This window comes from Marmota monax, unplaced genomic scaffold, assembly GCF_021218885.2.
Source record: "Marmota monax isolate L192 unplaced genomic scaffold, Marmota_monax_Labrador192_F-V1.1 WCK01_AAM20220418_F8-fsc00079, whole genome shotgun sequence".
Taxonomy (NCBI): domain Eukaryota; kingdom Metazoa; phylum Chordata; class Mammalia; order Rodentia; family Sciuridae; genus Marmota; species Marmota monax.
Genome location: NW_026694099.1, coordinates 8,164,641 through 8,186,827, shown reverse-complemented (window position 1 = coordinate 8,186,827; position 22,187 = coordinate 8,164,641). Strand labels below are relative to the sequence as shown.

The window sequence follows — 22,187 nt, the reverse complement described above, 5'->3', positions numbered from 1 at the left end:
AAAACAAAAATGCTAGCTGCAATAGCCAAGGACAGAAGATAATAGCTTTAAAGTAGCTGACAGACCAAAATGTCTAGGGAAAAAAAAAAGAGAGAGAGACTAGAAAATAAAAGTAAATATGGGTTAAATAAGGGATTTTAAAAAATTCCTATATACACAGGAGAATGCATGTGCATACCAATGGAGGTATATAATTTCAAAAAGACATCAGAAACCCTAAACTTTTACCTTTGGTTGATCTTTAGGTTCATACAAGCCTATATGAAAAAAATGCAAGCTCTCAAATTGTAACCTAATTAATTTTATACCTAAGAACTAGAAAAAGAGGAGTAACTAAATCCAAAACTAGCAAAAGCAAGAAAGAAAAAGGATTAAAACAGATATAAACAAAATAGGGAACAGAAAAACAATAGAATCAATTAATATAAAAGCTAGTTCTTTGAAAAGATCAACAAACTCCATAATTTTTAGCTAGACTGACAGAGAAAAGAAAAGAGTAAAAATTTACAACAAAACCAGTGATCAAATCAGTATAGAGATAGTAAATCAGTACAAAAGAATCCAGAAATAAACTCTTAACATCTATGAACAATTTATTTGTGATAAGGTTATCAAAGTTTAATGGGGAAAGAAATTTCTTCAGTAAATGGTGCTAAAACAATTGCACAGCCACATGTAAAATAATAAAGTTGAACCCCCACCTTATGCCATATCTAAAAATTGATTTCACTATAGACCAAGGACCTAAACATAAGGGCCAAAAATATAAAACTCTTAGAAAAGATAGGGGTAAATTTTCATGACCTTGGATTTGGCAATAGTTCCTTATAATTCACATGACATGAAAAGCAGAAGTAACAAAAGCCTAGATAAATTAGACTTCATCAAAATTTAAATTTCTGTGCTCTTACTAAGAGAGTGAAAAATCACTCTATAAAATGGGAGAACATATTTGGGAAACATTTGTTAAGGGAGTATCCAGAATGTGTAAGAAACTCTTACAACCCAATAACAAAACCACAAACAACCCAATTTAAAAATGGGCAAAGGATCTCATCCCTATTTCTCCAAAGAAGATACACAAATAATCACTAAACACATTAAAGATGCTTTATATCACTAGGCAGTCAACAGACAAAACCACAATAAAATAACACCTAACACACATAAAGAAAGCTAAAATCAAAATGTCAGAAAGGTACCACATGACACAGCAATTCCATTCCTGGGTATACAAGCCAAGAACTGAACACAGATGTTCAAGTGAATGTACACAGCAGTACTTTTCACAATAGCCAAAGTAGAAACAAACCTTAACTACAGTATTTCCATACAATATAATATTATTTTGCAATTAAAAGCAAAGATGTTCCAATATATGTAACATCACAGATAAGCTAATAAATGACATTAAGCAAAAGAAATCATGCATAAAAAGACATTATATGATTTCATCTACATAATGGGTTACATTATACAGAATAGGTAAATCTAGAGAAAAAGCAGATTAGTGTTGCAGTCAGGGAAAATGAGAAGTGACTACCTAATGAGTAGTCTCCTTTGTAGGTGATCTAGATCATGGTGATGGTTTCACAGCCTTGTGAACAAACTAAAATGTACCCTTTGGCTGGGTGTGGTGGTGCACAGCTTGTAATCCCAGCGGCTTGGGAAGCTGAGGCAGGAGGATCTTGAGTTCAAAGCAAACCTCAGCAACTTAGTGAGGCCGGAAGAAACTCAGTGAGACACTGTCTCTAAATAAAATACAAAAAAAAAGGGCTGGGGATGTGGCTCAGTGCTTGACTGCCCCTTGGTTCAATCCCCAGTACCCAAAATAAAATAAAATAAAATGTACCCTTCTAAATAGTTCAAATAATGTGTGTGTATATGTATGTATATATATATACACACATATACACACACACACACACACACACACACACACACAAAGAAAACTTGGGAAGTCAGAGAGATCTAAATTAAGACTTGGCTTCACACTCCCCACTCCACCCCCGCCCCGCCACCATTATATATACTTATGGTATACAACATGATGTTTCAAAATATATATATTGTGGAATGGCTAATCATCACATACATTAGAGTTAAAATACTTACTTACCATGTATTTGTGGTGAGAACCCTTAAACTCTACTTTCTTATTAACATTTGTGAGGTACTAGGTTCAATACCCAGCACCAGAGTGGGGGGAGGAAGGTCAAATTAACCTAACTGAAATTTTGAATCATTTGACCAGCATCTTTCCAATTGCTACCTTACCCACTAACCACAGCCCCTGGTAACTAACTTTCTACTCTGCTGTGTTGAGTTCTATTTTTTCATATTCCACATCCAAGTGAGATCATGCAAAATATTGTCTTTCTGTGCCTGGCACATTTCACTATAGTACTTTATGACTCCATTTACTCATCTTAAAAATGAGGAAAACAGTCAGGTGTGGTGGCGCATGCCTATAACTCCTGCATCTTGGGAGGCTGAAGCAGGAGGATCATGAGTTCAGCAACTTAGGCCCTAAGCAACTCAAGGAGATCCTGTCTCTAAATAAAAAATATAAACTGGGGCTGGGGATATGGCTCAGTGGTTAAGTGCCTCTACATCCCATCAAAAAAGGACAACAATAGTATTTATCTCAAACTATGTGTGTCCTTAATGAGGATAAAAAGGAACAATGCACATAAATATAATTAGAAGGGTGTGGCACACAGAAAGAAATGAATAAATGTCAGTACTATAATTACCAGTCTTTCTGTCTCATGTTTATCTTACATACCTTATGCAATTATTAAAATTCTATTAATATTACAATGAAACAAGTAGACTACCACTAGCTAAAGAGAAGAGGCTGAACATCTCAAGGTAGCAGATCCATACAAGATGGAGTTTGAATTAAAAACAAAGCATAACCTTCTATCTTCCCTAAATTCACACTGGACTATAACCTGACAAAGTAATAAACTTTTATTGTGTTAAAGCATTAAGACTTCAGAGTTTACCTACTACAGCAGGTATGTATACATATATATATAGTGTTATTTACCTTGATAAATAAGTGTAATCATAATGGATGCATTGAAAAGTACTTTATTAACAGGCTATTCATAAAATAGATCCAGCACTTAAAAGGAACAGTACCAGCTAAATTTCATAATGTGAAATATCCTTACTATATGGCCCTCTTTAACTCTAGTTTAATATATCATAATTTAGAGCCCCTCATCATCTTTGCTCCCTTCCTCTCCATACAAAGAACCTGTTCACATTAACACCAGCAAACTACCATTTGTTCATATCAGACACTTTACACACTAGTTAACTCTTCTGTCCCTAATAGCTATACTTTTAGTTATAGTGTACAGGCTGCTATTAAGAGGAAGAGAAATACACAGAATTAGCAGAGACCATGTAGAAAGAAGAGTCCTCATAAAGTAGCAGAGACCATAGAAGGGACCACAGTCCTCACAAATCCTGTATTAAGGTGCATTTGCTATTGTGGATTTCCTTTGTTTCCATTTCTCTTGTCTCCTTTCTCCCAATATGGAGGGCCTTGGATGTAGGATAGAGTAGGTTTCAGACATGCTTTGTTGTTGTTGTTGTTGTTGTTTTGGTACCAGGGACTGAATTCAGGGGCACTTAACCATTGCCACATCCCCAGGCCTTTTTTGTATTTTATTTAGAGACAGGGTCTCACTGAGTTTCTTAGGGCCTCACTAAGTTGCTGAGGCTCACTTTGAACTAGCAATCCTCCTGCCTCAGTCTCCCTAGCTGCTGGGATTACAGGTGTGCACCACTGCACCCGGCTCAGGAAAGTATTTTTATTAGAAAATCACTTTTGCATGTATTTGTACTTGCTGGTTTTTCAATGTTTAAAATTCAGTAAAATTGTTCTGACTTCATCATATTTATAATTAAGATTACCCTCTATGATAGCAAATGATACTGGTTTTCATTATAATAACAGAATAAAGCTTCCTCCTTAAACGCATTCGTATAAGTAAAAAGTTAATCTTGGGAAAAATCAAGGAAGAAAAAGTACGGATGAATTTGCATTTGGCAAATGAATGAAGGTAGTACACAAATTATTAAAATTTTACAACTATCAGCATAGTTGATAGAAGACTGGAGGCAGAAGCAAAGAAAAGAGAGTTGAGGGAAGTTTAGGAACCAATTTCCCTATTCCAAATGAGGTAGAGTCCACAGAAAATCTCTAAAATTGATGGTTGAGAAATGTAAGTGTAATATTTTTAGAGGGAATTTTTAAAAATCTAAAAAACTGGACGAGGGAGAAATAGTGGCAGAAGAGTATAGAGTAACAATTTAGATTCTTCATCTCTCATGGTTGTAAGCCAACAGATACTATATAAAATAAATATAAAACATATACAGACTACAAATAAAATTTGGTGAAAAAATTGTCCTCTAATAGATTTGTTTGTGAAAATGAATACTCTTAATAATATACTTTAGTACATGGCCATAGAAAGTATGCATGCATCAGAAAAATCATTCCTATTGATTGGGCAGTATTCTAAAAAGATGTACTGTAAAGGAAATGTTTTAAATATAGTTACTTACCAAGAGTCTGTGAGTCACCAGGTTTATTTTCATTCATTTTACTAGGAAAAATAAGAACATACACCCAACTTAATTTTTGAAGTCTCAAATTAATCATTTAAATTAAATTTAGTTATGATTAAATGAGTCACATAATCATTTCTTACTCTAGTATAGTACTTAATTTCTTCACCTTAGCCCAAATAAGAACACTAGTTATCAGCAAGGATGACAGAGTCTGAAGACTGTTTTTAATTGGAGGGAATGTTTAGTTATCAAAACACTTATGATGACTATTGATATTTGGTGGAAAGAGGTCAGAACTACAGGACATTTTCCAGTACACCAAGAAGTCCTCTACAACAAATGGTCTAGATTTTCGTATAACCTAGAGCCTTTGTTATACATAAATAGCAAGTCTTTCTCCACCCCCTCCCCCGTTAGGACTAAATCAACATTTGTAGACTGTAATGTCCATATAAATTTGTTTCTGTTCAAAATTTTACCAAGAATTGTTCACTGTTTCGAAAAAGAAAATCACATCATCAGTTTGTATTTGATTAGTATATAAAATAATCCTTTTATTAAGTTTATATTTGTGGCTGTTGCATTCAAGGTATTCAATATAGAGCTGTGAGCATCTGACTGCCTCATTACATTCTGTAGTATAGTAGTATTCAACTGCTCAAATACTTAAAGAAATTGAACTATCTTTTATTAAGCAAATAAAACTAGTTACAATTACTGAAATACAACTTTTTCCCTAAAAGATCAAAGGCCTGAAGAAGACATCTTAATAACATTAGTTTGACTTTACTAGAGGCATATGAACAGCTTACTGAAATTTTATTATGAGATTCAAGTTTAATAAGGTATGCAAAAGTTCTTGAAATTTAAATGAAAAAGAATAAACTGTAATGCTACTAGGTAAATAAATCTCATTTTATAGTTGCAAAATCAATGCACAGAAAGATAAACATCTGTCAAAGTTTATAGAAAGTAGAAATAGAACAACCCATAACTGAGTGGCTAGAGGATAATGTGCTACTACTATGCATGAAAATAAACTGATATCATTCTCTTACAATTTAGACTTCAGATTTCATACTGACTATAAGAACTGTTCTGAATTTAAATATGAATTTCTTATACAATGCTTTTGTGCTTTCATAAACAGTTATAGCCCAACTTTTCAAATCATACTGATCCCAAGACTAATATTTTGTTTTTTTCCTTTTAAAAATTCAACTTCTATGTTACCAAGATTGCTATTTCTTAAGAAAATCCACAATTATTAAAGAAGGGTTAAAGAAGTAATCCTTTGTCTCTTGGATGGATATATATATATATATATATATATATATACACACACACACACACACATACACACACACACCCATACATATATATGTATGTATGTGTATATATATATATATATATATATATATATATATATATATATACACACACACACACACACATTTATATTTTGACATGCACTAATGATTTTCTGTAGATGACGGTACTTCTGGTGTTTGTACATGCTCATACAATGACTACAGACTGCCCTAACTGGTCAAGTTATTGAGGATCACAATCTATTACTCGGCAATGAAAAGATGCATCAGATGAATTTCACAGCCATTATGCTGAGCAAATGAAACTACACACTATTTAAATACATTTGATTTCATTCATATAAAGTTCTAAGACAGGCAAAGCAATGCCATTATGAAAAATATCAGAACAATCCTTGTAGGTAGGAAAATGACTGGAATGGAAAATAAGGAAATTTTCTGAAATATTTTTTGTTAGGAAACCCTAAGCAACTTTGATGCAGAGAAGAAATCTTGCTTTCCAACAGATGTACAGAATTTTAGATCAGGGCTTTTGGAACACATCATTTTATACATTTCGAGGAGACAAGACTCTGGGTCCACTCTGTAGTCCACAGCTGATGCTGACTCCTTTAAACACAGCCCTGGCTTGCTCTGAGCCTATCAAAACACTGCTTCATTTATCTATATTTTTAATTTTTTTTTTTAGTTGTAGATGGGTGTAATACCTTTATTTTATTAATTTATTTTTATATGGCGCTGCATTTACATATTCTTTTTCTTTTTATTTTTTTAGTTGCAAATGGGAGCAACATCTTTAATTATTTATTTGTTTGTTTATTTAATGTGGTGCTGAGGATTGAACCAGTGCCTCACATACACTAGGCTCTACCATTTAGCCACAACCCCAGCCCTCTGCTTCATTAATATTTCACCTAAATGTTAATGCTCCAAAACCCTGTAAGAATGCTTTTTCTCCCCCTTTTTTGTGAAAAGCCCTATGGCTCCTCTGGTCTGTAATTTCACTCCAAGAGTCAGTAAACCTAATTTTATCAACTATAGGTTTACCCATATGGTTTTAAGTTGATTTGGCTCAGGCAAGATAATAAAGCAAATGGCAGAAAATAATTGGTGAATCCAGAGAAAGAGTATATAGGAGTTCCTTATACTATTCTTAAGATTTTCTCTAAGTTTGAAATTATAACAAAATTAAGTTACTCAAAAGTTGGATTTTCTAAAGACATTCTATAATTCATACTTTTGACCAGTTCACATGAGCCTTCTTCCCAATTCCCAGCATCTGAAATAAACAGGACTTTTTTCTAAGTCCTAATTGAGAATCACTTTATTTTAAAAATTTCCTAAACAAAACTTCAGCAAAAAAGTTGAATTTTATAATTGTTTTAGGTGCTTTCCTTCAGATACATGAATTTTAGACTTCCTAAGTGGAATGAGTACAGCAATGGTACAGAAGTATGTATCTCAATAACAGTCCAAGTGTTAGTAATAGTCTTGGTCTTAGAAACAATGTCAAAATTATTTTCCTTGGAAAATCAAGCCTTCAAATGACTGCAGCCTCACAACCCAAGAGTAATTTCGTGGGGTACCTGAAGTCAAATTTTCTCTCTTCCTAGAACATTTTAATGAAGTTCTGGGAAGTCACTGTCAAAAGGTATTCTATATGTCTTCCATTGCTTACCTCTACTTGGTCAGTGATATAGATTGATACTGCCTTCAGTAGGTAAAGCCTGATATCCCTTGCCTTGATTGTGAATGCACTTAGTGCTTGGTAACTTCTTCCACCAAAGTCTATGGCACAAATGACGATGTGTGATATGTCATAAACGGCATTGTGACTTCCTCCTTCTCTATGAATCATGAATCATAACCTGTGAAGGAAGCTAGCTGCAGTTGTCACAGAGCTTTCAAAATGTTCCATTTAGGAAGAAGGCCCATTTAGGAAGAAATAGAGACCTCCTGACCCTTGAGTGAGGGACATCTTAGAAGCAAACCTTTTGCCCCAATCAAGTGTTCAAATGATTGCAGCCTAACAACTGGAGATTCATTTCATGGGGCATCTGATGTCAAATTCACTCTCTTCCACCTGGTAGTAATCATTTGAATAAACAAACTTCAGATCTTGCCCATTCAACATTTCCTAAAGTTCTAATCCAATTGATAATAGTAAAGCTCAAATAAAGGATATATGAGCATAAAAAAAAAAAAAAACAACCCACAAAAAACCCACAATATGTTTGATGAAATAATTATTTGACTTTTAAATTTAGCATTTTAAAAATAAACATTCCTAAAGGAATGATCTGATTTAAATCATTAATTAGAAAGGTTCAACTTAATTACTTTATGTAAAGTACATAAAATGTACCTAAAGCAAAAAATGTTTTTAAAAATTTTTTATTTGTTCTTTTTAGTTATACATGACAGTAGAATGTGTTTTGACATATTATATATACATGGAGTATAACTTCCCATTCTTGTGGTTGTAAATGGTGTGGAGTTACACTGATATATAAACATAGGAAAGTTATGTCTGACTCATTCTTTTGTCTTTCCTATTCCCACCCCCATTCCCTTTCCTACCCTACAACTTGTTATGCATTAGCACCACATTATCAGAGAGAACATTTGGCCTTGGTTTTCTGGGACTGGCTTATTTCACTTAGCATGATAGTCTCCGTTCCATTCATTTACCAGCAAATGCCATAATTTCATTCTTCTTTATAGCTGAGTAATATTCCATTGTGTATATATACCACATTTTCTTTATCCAGTCATCTGTTAAATGCCACCTAGGTTGGTTCCATAGTTTAAATATCGTGAATTGAGCTGCTATAAACATTGATGTGGCTGTGTCACTGTAGCATGGTGATTTTTAGGTCCTTTGGGTATAAACTGAGGAGTGGGATAACTGGGTCAAATGGTGATGCTATTCCAAGTTTTCTGAGGAATCCCCATACTGCTTTCCATTGTGGTTGCACCAATTTGCAATCTCACCAGCAATGTATGAGCATACCCTTTTCCCCACACTCTTGCCAACATTTGTTACTTGTATTCTTGATAACTGCCATTCTTACTGGAGTGAGATGAAATATCAGTGTAGTTTTAATTTACATTTCTCTAATTGCTAGAGATGTTGAACATTTTTTCATATATTTGTTAACTGTATTTCTTTTCTGTGAAGTGTCTGTTCAGTTTCTTTTCCCATTTGTTGACTGGGTTATTTATTTTTTTGGTGTTAAGTTTGCAAAAAATATTTATGGAAAGGTCAAAGTCAGAGGTCTTGTACTATGATCCATGACTTCCAATAGAGTTATATCAATCAAGACAAGATTATACAGGCAGATTATAATAGAAGATAATTAAAAAGGCCAGAAATAGACCCAGACAATTACTTTCCAACAAAGATATCACAATAATTCAATTGTGGAAATCAGAGTTTATTCAATAAATAGTACTAGAATAATTGAATATTTGGAGGAAAAATAAACACTGATTCTACATACTGAATGTAATTCAAAAATGAAACACACACACACAAAAAAATATTCTAAAAAAAGAAAAAGAGAAATACCTTTATGATCCCATGTTTGGCAATGATTCCTTATGTAAGATAGACATACTGTGAACCATAAAAATAATAAAATAATAATAAAATTGATGAACTAAATGTCAAAATTAAAATTTCCGTATCAAAAGATACTGGCATGAAAATACAAAAGCAAGGCACTTGGGAAGAAAACATTTGCAAAAAATGATAATAATACAACTCAATAAAAAGATATCACAATTAAGAAATAAAATGGACAAAAGATTGAACAGACACTTAAATATTAGTATCTTTTGCTTATCAAGGAACAGTGTTAAGAAAATGAGACAAGCTTCAGACTGAAAGTATCTGCAAATCATAATCTGAAAAAGGACTTGTATATATATTTTTGGAAAAAATTGTCAAAACTCAATAATAAGGGACATTAAAAAATGGCAGAAGCCAGGAGCTCTGGTTGGGAGAGGTCTATATCTCCTCAGAAACATAAAAACTTGGCAAAAATTGTTGTAATTGAAAATGTCTCAGAGAATCTCAATAAGAGACAGAAATGACAGAAAGGAAACAAACAGAAATTCTGCAGCTGAAAAGTAAAATATTTGAAATGGAAAATGTACTAGAGGCATTCAATAGCACATTTGATAAGTTTATTGAGATTATTTAGCCTGGTGAGCAAAAAGAAAAATGTACAGAACTTAAGACATGGTGAGATACTATGACAGTATGCTTACTGGAACATATACTTAATGGAAGTCCAAGAATAGGAGAGAGGAGCAGGCAGAATATTTGAAAAAATAATGACTCCAAACTTCCCTAGATTTAATATAAGACCTCAATCTACACATTTTCAAGAAGCTCAAGGATCTCTTGTCAGGACAAACTCAAGGTGATCCACAACTAGACACAATAAAGACAAAGGGACAAAAGTAAACACAAAGAGAGAATCTTGATAGTAGCAAGAGGGATGTGACTGATCACACAAAAGAATCCTTAATAAGATCATTTGCTAATTTCTCATGAGAAATCAGGGTTCCAGGAAGTAGTGGGATGAAATATGCCAAGAAATGAAAAACAAAGAAACAAAACTGACCTATATATAAAGAATTCTATATGCAGCAAAACTGTGCTTCACAAATAGAGGTCAGTTCATACACTCTTATGGGAGGCAGGTGAGTAAACAAGTATTTCATATAAACAGTGTGGTAAATTCTATACAGAGAGTGGTTGGCTTCATAGAGGAGATGACATTGTAATTTGATTGTAAAGGATAAATACGTTGAGCAGGTATGATAGGAAAGGCATTCTAAGCAGAGTATGTGCAAAAGTATACTGGTGTACTTGATCACAGATGTTTGAAGAATGTTAGGAATTCCTTCTTGCAATTTAGTGGATTCCACCATGTGGTTGAACTATATGAATCTTCTTGGATTGGATAATTAGATAATAATACAATGCCTTCCATTGCCTGGACATTTTCCGCCTGGGCTTGACTATTCCTCAGTAGGCAAGGTCTCATTCCAATCCTAGCTCCCCTCCTACTGACCAAGTCAGGCTCTATGCAACCAGTTCTGTCAACATTTCCACCTATGGTCAGGGCTTAAGCAACAAAAAGATGTTCAGTCACAGCTCTAAGAGGACCAAGTCCTCTCTTTCCTAAAAAATGAGCCCCTAATAAGAAAATTTATCTGCTACTTCATTTGACACATAGCAATTAAACCGTGAAGATTCTGAATAGGAACCAGGCAAAGGAACAAGGGGAGAAAGAATCCAAGACTTAGTTCACACACATTCCTGGCTCTCCCTGTAACAGTGAACAGCCCACTTCCTCTTTGGGCTTCAAATTCCTTAGTGGCAAAATGGGGATTCTACCACTTACCTGTTAGGACTCTTATATGCAAAGTGGAAGATAGAGTTAATGGAAAGAGGAAGAGTGGAAGGAATTCAGCAAGTATCTAAGGTTTCTAACTTCAAGAATGACAAGGTTTCCAGATCTCTTATTGTTAATCATGGTTTTCTCTGGGGAAGAGATGGGGTAAGAATTTTCTTTATAAATTTTGGTATAGTTTGAAATGTTTTACAATGAACATGATTTATTTTGTAATCAAATATACTTGGAATGGATCTTATATATCAATAAAAAGGTTTTTAAAAAGCTTGCATTGTGTGGAAAGTCATCCAGGAGGTAGATAAAAGTGATTTGTTTCTGCAGAGGATCAGAAGATCCAGGGTCTGAGGTGGGAGGGAGACCTTTTCCTTGTGTATTCTTTTGAACTCATGATTCTCCTGTCTCAGCCTCCTGAGCCACTGAGTATACTACTGTTTCAATGAAAATTACTTCAAATTTTTTTTAAAAAATAACTTTTAAAGAAAATAAAAATATTTAAAGAAAAAGTGAGAAAAAAATGAAAAATTTTCTCACTTTTTTCTTTAAATATTGTTATTTATGGACATTAACAAACAAAAGTTGATTTCATTATTAGCAGATCTGCCTACTAGAGATGATGATGGCATTAGACAGTAACTCTAAGTCATATGCTAAAATAAAAACACTGGTAAAAGGTAACTAAAGAAGTAAACATAGGGCTGGGGTTGTAGCTCAGTGGTAGAACTTGTGCCTAACACACGAGGCACTGTGTTCAATCCTCAGCACCACATAAAAATAAATAAATAAAATAAGGGTATTGTGTCCATCTGCAGCTAAAAAAAAAAAAAAAAGAAGAAGAAGTAAACATAAAAGCCAAAAGTATTATATTTTTGGTGTGTAATTCCTCCTTTTTCCGATATGACTCAAAAGAAAAATAGATGAAATAATTATAAAGCAATGCTACTGGACACAATATGTATAAACTAAGGGCACCTTATATATAAACAAAATGGGCACTAAAATGCCTAATGATGTAATGTATCACAATAACAACATAAAGGGGGAAGGATGGTTCACATAGGAGCATATTCTTCATACACTATAAAAACTAAGTGGATATTAATCAAACAAGGTTGTTATAAAATTAAGATATTAATTGTATTTTCATTAATTTGTATTATTAATTGTAACCCTCAATATAACCACTAAAAACATAACTAAAAAATGCAGAAAAGGTAATGAGAAAGAAATTAAAATGATAATTTAAAATGATAATTTGTTTAATCAATTAAACAAAAGAAGGCAGTAATGGAGGAACTGAGAAACAAAGGGATATGAAATACAGAAAACAAATAGAAAATAGCAGAAATTTCTCCTTAGTGGTAATTACTTTAATAAAAAACTTACTCTCCAACTAAAAGGTGGCAATTGACAGAATTTAAAAAAATAGATTCATCCTTATATGTTGTCTACTAGAATCCCACTTTAGATTCAAAGACATAAATGGTTGAAAGTTAAAGTATGGAAATAAGTATTCCTAATAAATAGAACCCAAATATGAACTTAGGTGGTTCTACTGAGACAAAATAAATTATAAATCAAAGACTGTTACAAGACCCAAAGAAAGACATTAAAAATTGATTAAAAGTTCAATCCATCAAAAAGATATAACAATATAAACAAACCCTCACCTAAGAACTCCAAAATATATGAGGTAAAAATTGACAGAAATGGAGAAATAATTTTAGACTTAACAAACAGATACATAGAACATTCACTCCATTCAACAACAGAATACAACACATTCTTCTCAAATGCACATGAACATTCACCATGGATAGACCATATGTCAGACCACAAAAGAAATTTCAATAAGTTTTAAAAGACTGAAATCACACATAGTATTTTCTTCAACCACATGGAATGACACTGGAAATCAGTAACAGAAGGGAAACTGGAAAATTCACAAATTTGGAGATTAAATAACACAATCTTAATTAGACAAAAGGTCAAAGAAGAAATCACAAGGGAAATTAAAAACAGAATGAAATAAAAACACAGTATATTCAAATTTAATGTCTGCAGCAAAAAAACAAGACTCGGGGAAATTTATAACTGTACATGCCTACATTAAAAAAGAAGATCTGAGATGGGCACAGTGGCACACATCTGTAATCCCAGTGATTTGGGAGGCTGAGAAAGGATGATAGCAAGCTCAAGGTCAGTCTGGGTAGCTAAGCAAAAATCGGTCTGAAAATTAAAAATAAAGGGGTTGGGGATGTGGCTCAGTGGTAAGGTGCCCCTGGGTTCAATCTCCAGTACTAGGGGTAGGGGGAAGACCCAAAACAATAAACCTAACTTTGTAACTGAAGGACAAAAAAAAAGAGCAAACTAAGCCCAAAGTTAGTAGAAGAAAAGCAATAATAAGGATTAGAGTTTATATAATATAATAAAGACTAGGGAAAAAATGAAAAAAAAAGTTATTTGAATAGTTCTTCAAATGGACAAAACTTTAGCTATACTGACCAAGGTGGGGGGGGGGCTTAAATTACTAAAATCAGAACTGAAAGGGAGACATTGCTACAGACCTAACAGAAGTAAAAAGGATAATAAGGGACTACAATGAATAGCTGTAATGCTAAGTTAAATAATTAGCAAGTTAAATAAGTCAGATAAACTAACAAAACTGACTCAAAAAGAAATTTTCAACAAACCTACACCAGAGATTAACACCAATCTTTTTCAAACCCTTCTTAAAAAAAAAAAAAAAAAAAAAAAATAGAAGAGGAAAGAATATGTCCTAACTCATTTTATAAAGTTAGTAATATCCTGATACAAAGTCAGATAAATATATAAAACTATTGACCAATGTCCCTTATGGATAAAGATGCAAAAATCCTTAACAAAATACTAGTAAATTCAATCCTTACTAAAAAGAATTATCAATCGTGATCAACTGGGATTTATCTCAGGAATGCAATGGCAGTTAAACATATAAAAATCAATCAGTGTAATATACTGTATCAACAGATTAAAAAAGTCAAATGTTCATCTCAATTTTCTGGTGATGCAGAAATGGTATTTGAGAAAATCCACTACTCTCTCATGATAAAAACACTCAACATTTTAGGAACAGAAGGAAACTTCCTCAGCATGATAAAGGTTATCTATGGGGACAAACAACTAACATATTGAATGGTGAAAGACCGAAAGCTTTCCACCTAAGATCTGGAACAATATGAAGATATGAACTCTCACTGCTTCTTATTAACATACTAGAAATTCTAGCCAGAATAAGGCTTTTGAAATAAGATCCACCCAAATTGAAAGCAAGAACTAACTATTCAGAGAAGATATCTTTTTTAAAAAAATATTTATTTATTTATTTTTAGTTGTAGTTAGACACAATATCTCTAGTTCACTTGTTTATTTTTATGTGGTGCTGAGGATTGAACCCAGGGCTTCATGCGTGCTAGGCTAGCGCTCTACTGCTGAGCCCCAGCTCCAGCCCCAATATGATCTTATGTATAGAAAAATTCTAAAGAATTAAAAAAACCCTGTTAATTGCTGATAAATACAGCAAAGTAACAGAATACAAGATCAACATACAAAAATCAGTTGTCTTTCTATATAGTAGAATGAACAATCCAGAAAGGAAATTAAAAAATTTAATTTACAACAGCATAAAAAACTACTTAGTAATAAATTTAACTAAGGAGGTACAAGTAAGACTTGTGCACTGAAAACTATAAACAGTGCTGAAAGAAATTAAAGAATCCTAAATAAATAAAAAGATTCTGTATTCATGGGTTGGAAGACTTTATATTAAGATGAAAATATTCCTCAAAGCAACCTATAGATTCAGTTTAATTCCAATCAAATTCACAATGACCTTTTTGCAGGAATGGTATAACAAGTCTTAAAATTTATGGGGAATTGTAAAGAACCCTAAATAGACAAAACAACCCCTACCCACAAAAGTTGAAAGTCACACTTTCCAATTTCAAAACTTACTATAAAGATACAGTGATAAATGGTGTTGGCATAAAGACAGACATAAATCAGTGGAAAAGAAGAGTCTAGAAATAAACCTATACATTTATTGTCAATTGATTTTTAATAAAGATTCCAAGACCATTCAAAAGTGAAAGACTACTCTTTTCAACAAATGGTGTGGACAACTGAAAAGCCACATAAAAAGAAATGAAGTCAGATTCCTACCTCATACCATATACAAAAAAATTAACTCAAAATGGATCAAAGATTTAAATATAAAAACCCAAACTATAATATTATATAGAGCAAATCTCTGTGACCTTGGACTTGGCAACAGTTTCTGATATGACATTAAAAGCACAAGCAAAAAGAAAATAAATTAGATTTCCTCAAAAATTAAAACTTCTGTGCATCAAAGAATACCATCAAGAGAATGAAAAGACAGTTCATAGAATGGGATAAAATATTTGGAAATCATATATCTAGTAAGAGCCTAGTATCTAGAATATCACAATTCAACAACAAAAAGATAGGTAACCCAATTTAAAAGTGAACAAAACATCTGAATAACTTCTCCAAAGAAAATATTCAAATGGTCAACAGGCACATGAAATAATGTTCATCATTACAGGCTTATGCAAATCAAAACCACAATGAGATACCACTTAATGCATACTAGGTTTGCTATTTATTTGGGGGGGGGGCGATTGGGGAATTGAACCCAGAGGTGCTTAACCACCAAGTCACATCCCCAGGCCTTCCCCCCGACCCCAGGAAAACTTTTTAATATTTTTTATTTAGAAACAGGGTCTTGCTAAGTTGCTGAACTCAAGATCCTCCAGCTTCAGTCTCCTGAACCACTGGGATAAAATGTGTGTGCCACCGAGTCAGGCAAAGTGGAACAGGGAGCCATGGAGCAAGCCTGTAATCCCAGTGGCTCAGGAGGTTGAGGCAGGAGGATAGCCAGCTCAAAGCCAGACTCAGCAATTTAGCAAGGCCCTAAGCAACTTAGTGAGACCCTGTCTCAAAATAAAAAACAAAATGGGCTGGGGATGTGGCTCAGTGGTTTGGAGATCCTGGGTTCAATCTCTGCTGTCAAAAAAAGTGTGGGTGGAGAGAAACGAAAGAAAAGGCAAATAACAAGTGTTGGCAAGGATAAGGAAAAATTGGACCCCTCATACATTGCTGGTAGAAATGTAAAATTACACAGCCACTGGGGAATACAGTATGGCAGTATGTCAACATGTTAAATATAACTGTCATTTCACTCAGCAATTCTACCAAGTGTATATCTCAAAGAACTGAACAGGTATTCAAAGAAAAACTTGTACACAAACGTTCACAGCAGCACTATTTAAATCATTATTAAACAATCACCAGACTAGTGGTGGCAATGCCTGTAATCCTAGCAGCTCAGGAGGCTGAGGCAGGAGAATCATGAATTCAAAGCCAGCCTCAGCAACTCTGCGAAGCCCTAAGCAACTCAGCAAGACTCTGTCTCTAAACAAAATATTAAAAAAGGATGGAATGTGGCTCAGTGGTTAAGACCCCTGGATCATTCCCTGGTACCAAATAAAAAAAAAAATCCAATTGTCCATTAAATGATGAATGGACACAAAATGCAGTATATCTACACAATGTAATATTATTTGGCAAAAAAAAAGGAATGAAGTATAATTATCCCTTAGTAAGTGTGAGGGACTGTTTCTAACATCTCCCTCCAACTCTTTCCCACAGACAACAAAATTCTTAGATGCTCAAGTGTTATAGAAAATGGTAGAGTATTTGCATATAGCCTACCAGAACCTCCAGTATCCTAGATTATTTATAATGCCTAATACAATGTAAATACTAATACTTGTTATACTGTATTGTTTGGGGAATGACAAGGGAAAAAGTCTACATGTTCAGCACAGACACATTTTTTTCCTAAATATTTTCAATCTATGGTTGGTTGAATTTGAATATGCAAAACCCATATGCTACTATAAGGGAATCTCAAAAATATTAAGTGGAAGCAGACATTAAAGGTCACACATTGTATAATATCATGTATAGAAAATATCCAGGCTAGGTAAATCTGTAGAGACAGAAAGCAGATTTGTGGTTTCTAGGGATTGGAGGAATGAGGAAGTAGGCACTGACTGATTAATATAGTATATGGTGTTTTCTTTTGGGATGATGGAAGTAATTTTGAACTAGATAGAAGCAATAGTTTTACAACACTATGAATACACTAAATGTCACTAAATTATAATTTAAAATGGTTAATTTTATGTACATTTTCCCTAAAAAAGAATCAAATGTACACCTACTTTTTGTCAAATGTACATATGATATGGCCAAGAAAAATGATGGTGTATTTTTCTTTGTGCACAAATGTCCATTGTAGGTTTATCTATAATGGCTAAAAACTATAAGCAACCTGAATAATCATCAATGGATGGATTTTAAAAAAATGTGGCATATATGCAATGAAATATATTCACTAAAACTCAATGAACTCTTATAAATGAAATTACCAGATGGATTTATTAAGGATATCTGTTTAAATTAAAAGAAAATTGAGTTAAATTTTATCTTGACTTATATATCTAGTCTTCAGGAAACAAATTTCCCCTGTGTCTCTGCATATTGGCTCCCTATGCCCAGTGCTGATATTTCTTTATGATTCCAATGTCAACCAATACATAAAAAGAATTCCCAGCTTGGCCAAAATTCAAGAAGAAATCATGTGAGTGGTCTAGTCTACACTGTAAACATGCAGCTGGATTCAAATATCTGTTTTGCTTTGGCTAGAGCAGAGGTGTTAGTTGAGAGCATATTAATATTATATGCTCCTTAAACTAACCCCACCTACTGGTGTTTAGAACGATGACCCTAAAATATTGGGTAGCTTGGATATCAAGTAACTGTCTTAACTGTTCAAACTGAAAAAGAGAAGCAACCTTTTCTTTTAATTTCCTAACGCTCTGAATTAAGTTCTTTTCTCATTATATTTAACATATATCATTCTAATAATTAAAAAAAGTCACCAGGAAATCAAATATAAGAAAATACAATGTAATATTACCAAATATTTTGACACCTCAGTTTCCTCTTAATTTGGGGATAACAATAAAATGGTTGTGAGGATTAAGTGAGAAATATATATAAAGCATTTAGAATTCCACGAATATTAGTAAACATTGCTCTTGATTTTTCTCATTTGAAATGTCTTTTGAGATTAAGATATCAATACTTATTTTTTCGTATTTGTGAGGTTTACAAACCATATATCACTAAAATCTCTAAGGAACTACACAGAATTATATTCTATCAGATAAAAAGCAAAGCTTTTTATTTTTTAACTTTTCCAGATTAACATAAGACATGATGTGCTTAATTGTTAAAATTACACAAGTATTGACTGAACATACACATTCAGAGTATAAATACACAATGCAAACATAATGATGATGAGGACAAGAACTATCATCTAATGCTATGTTTATAACCAAATTGAACTGAGGAAGAAACACTCTGCTGGATATGGGTAAAATCTTAAGTGTAAATGAAAAGTTCAGAGGCAAAGTATACATAAAAATGGTAAAAGAACAGATCTGGAGAATCATAGTAGTAAGGATGGAACATCAGCAGGTCAGAAAGAGTGTGGAAAAATATGAAGTCGATGCTTGGAAATAGAGTGGAACCAGACTATGCAGGGCTGGGTTAAAAAAAAAAAAAAAGACGGCTGGGGTTGTGGCTCAGCGGTAAAGCGCTCGCCTCACATGTGCAAGATCCTGGGTTCAATCCTCAGCACCACATAAAAATAAATAAAATAAAGATATTGCGCCCAACTTACAACTAAAAAATAAATATTAAAAAAAGAAAAAGGCTGAGATTTTGAATTATACATGGTAGACAACAAAAAGTCATTAGAGATTTTTATGGAGCAACATTTGGAAGAAGAGTGCAAAGAGGTAAGAAGCATTTATTTAAAAGACAATTTTTTTTCAGTTAATCTAGTTTCTGATCCTATTTCAAACATCTTATTCGTTGTGTGAGAACAAATTACTGAATCTCTTAACCTGTTTTCTTATCTGAAAACAGTAGCTACCTCATTGATATTGTAAAGATTAATGATAGTTTATGTAATATGGTTTGTACAATGTTTTGCAACTCAATATAACAAGAGACATATGGATTATTAACTATGTGCCACACACTAAAATCTTTACATGTATTTGTGGGAGACCAACCTTAAACGTGACTGGGTCACACTCCCCGGCTGGGTGCAGAGGCTCTCAGTCGCAGAAATGTGGCACCCTTCTTGGGTGCGAGGGTCGGTGTCTCATGTATGGGTGTGTCTTGCTACAGCCCCATGGGTGAAGCTATGCTCACCTGTTCCTTTGTAATATAACCCCTTGCCCTGTTTAGGATAGAATCTTCCATGGAAGTGCCTTGTGTGTGTCCCCTCCTTTAACTGTGCCCTTGGGTGTGGCCTACCCAGGTGTCAGTCAACCTGCTGACAGTGGACATCACTAAGATACTCAGCCCCCTGAAACCTGACCCCTTGCCTCATTTGAATAGCTTCCCTCAATAAAAGGGGTCAGCGTGTGCTCTTGCTCTCTCTCTTTCTGCGTGCGGACCCTTAAGGTCAGAGAAGCCGTCACAGTGACCCCAAAGAAAAAGGTATTTGTGTCTCTTGTGTGGTTTTTCGTGCAGCCCAGTTAGCCCAGTTTAACTAGAGTAACCCCTGAGCCTTTTAGTCGCGAGAACAGAAACCCGGCATGTATTAACTCATTTAATTCTCACAATAATCCTACAAGGTAGTTATTATCCTCAATAAATAGCTGAAGGAACTGAAACACAGAGAGTTTTACACAGTTTGCTTAGGGGGTCACATAGCTATCACATGGTAAAAGATGGGATTCAAACCAAGGCAATCCAATTCCAGTTCCATGCCTTTAAAAAATACAGTACCTTGCTTCTCTAAGAACAAGTGAGTATTTTTAAAACTCTGGTAGAATGTTCTAACCTTTCAGTTAAATATGCAGATTATTCATCCCATCCTCCACAACGACTGATCTAGAATCTCTGACATTTGAAGTTTAGGAATCAGCATTTACCTAACCCACAAAGTAGTGTATACACAATATAAAGTATGAAACTCACTGATTTAGGTGGATAAAACGAAAATTCAATGAAGAGTCCAAGAAGGGAAATGTAACAAATTAGAATGTAGAAATGAATCCTTAAGAGAGATTAGCCTTTGCTAGTGGCATATATGAAATGAGCAGAATGTCTATATGCAATACTTAGCAAAGGAAAGCCAAGGTCTTTGATGCAGTCTTATAAAAAATGTTTAAAACACTGCCTATTTAAACCTTTTCTTCCCCCTTCCCCTAACATTGAAAACAAAAATTCATTGGCAGGGATTGGGGAGTGGTGAAGACACTCCCATTTTCCCACTGTCTTGACAAGGTCACAGTGAGGATAAGTGCTGGCAAAGCCGCACTGGTGGGAAACCGAAACCATGAGACCCTTTTTTGTGTAATTGGGACTTTTTACTTTCATGCTCATATTCCTTACAGGAAGCATGAGTATGCTTATTGCTAAACCAAATTAAATTTCAGATGGCTAGAACACAACAGGTAGTGCATGCCTTGAACTACTTCTCAGCATACTGAGGACAAAATAGAAGGCTGTTCTCCTATCTCAGTACATTTAGGACAAAACTGACAATTAACAATCATTTTCCGAAAGGTCATGAGAATTTTAGGCACCACACTAAATATCAACTAAGAACCCAGGCCCATATCTCTGGGCCTCTAGGAAGCCTAATTATTATGCTTATTGCACAAAGCCCACCATATGTAGTTTTATTTGATTACGGGAAAGTTATGTTATACACTTAGGAAAGCTAAGGCAAATAAAGATACATTCCCCCTTTTCTATAAATCCTCTTTACTTCATATAGGGACTTATGATAAGCATAGTTAATATTGGCGGTAAGTGGACTGATGTTCAGAACTTGCCTTTCAGTGAGAGAGATTACAAAGATATAAGAACTAGTGTACCTTGACTAAGAAAAAAAAGAAACTCTTTGAGAAAGTAGCTCAACCAGTTTTTTGAATAAATGTAGGAATTAATTAAAGTAGCTTTATAAGACACATTTTTAGAAAAATGTTAGAAATATTATTTAGATTCTTAAGTTTAGAATTCTTAAATTTTTAGCTGTATGGGTCCTTAAGATGCTTTGAGAATAGTTTATAGACTTCAGGATATTTTAAGTATAAGATTTAAGGGAAAACTAGGGATAACAGGAACATACCTCAATATTGTAAAAGCTATCTATGCTAAGCCTCAGGCTAGCATCATTCTGAACGGAGAAAAATTGAAGGCACTCCCTCTAAAATCTGGAACAAGACAGGGATGCCCTCTCTCTACACTTCTGTTCAACATAGTTCTCGAAACACTGGCCAGAGCAATTAGACAGACGAAAGAAATTAAAGGCATAAAAATAGGAAAAGAAGAACTTAAATTATCACTATTTGCAGGTGACATGATTCTACACCTAGCAGACCCAAAAGGGTCTACAAAGAAACTATTAGAGCTAATAAATGAATTCAGCAAAGTGGCAGGATATAAAATCAACACGCATAAATCAAAGGCATTCCTGTATATCAGCGACAAATCCTCTGAAATGGAAATGAGGACAACCACTCCACTCACAATATCCTCAAAAAAAATAAAATACTTGGGAATCAACCTAACAAAAGAGGTGAAAGACTTATACAATGAAAACTACAGAACCCTAAAGAGAGAAATAGAAGAAGATCTTAGAAGATGGAAAAATATACCCTGTTCATGG

At 33.9% G+C, this 22,187-nt stretch overlaps 1 protein-coding gene across 2 annotated transcripts in view; it reads right to left on the bottom strand.

Moving 5' to 3' along the window:
• Nucleotides 1-22,187, bottom strand: part of G2e3 (G2/M-phase specific E3 ubiquitin protein ligase) — a 60,008-nt gene that overhangs the window by 34,150 nt on the left and 3,671 nt on the right. For both annotated transcript variants that reach the window (XM_046465218.2, XM_046465219.2), the window contains exon 2: nt 4,591-4,631. In XM_046465218.2, the coding sequence (XP_046321174.1) occupies nt 4,591-4,631 (41 nt within the window). The remainder of the gene's footprint in view (nt 1-4,590; nt 4,632-22,187) is intronic.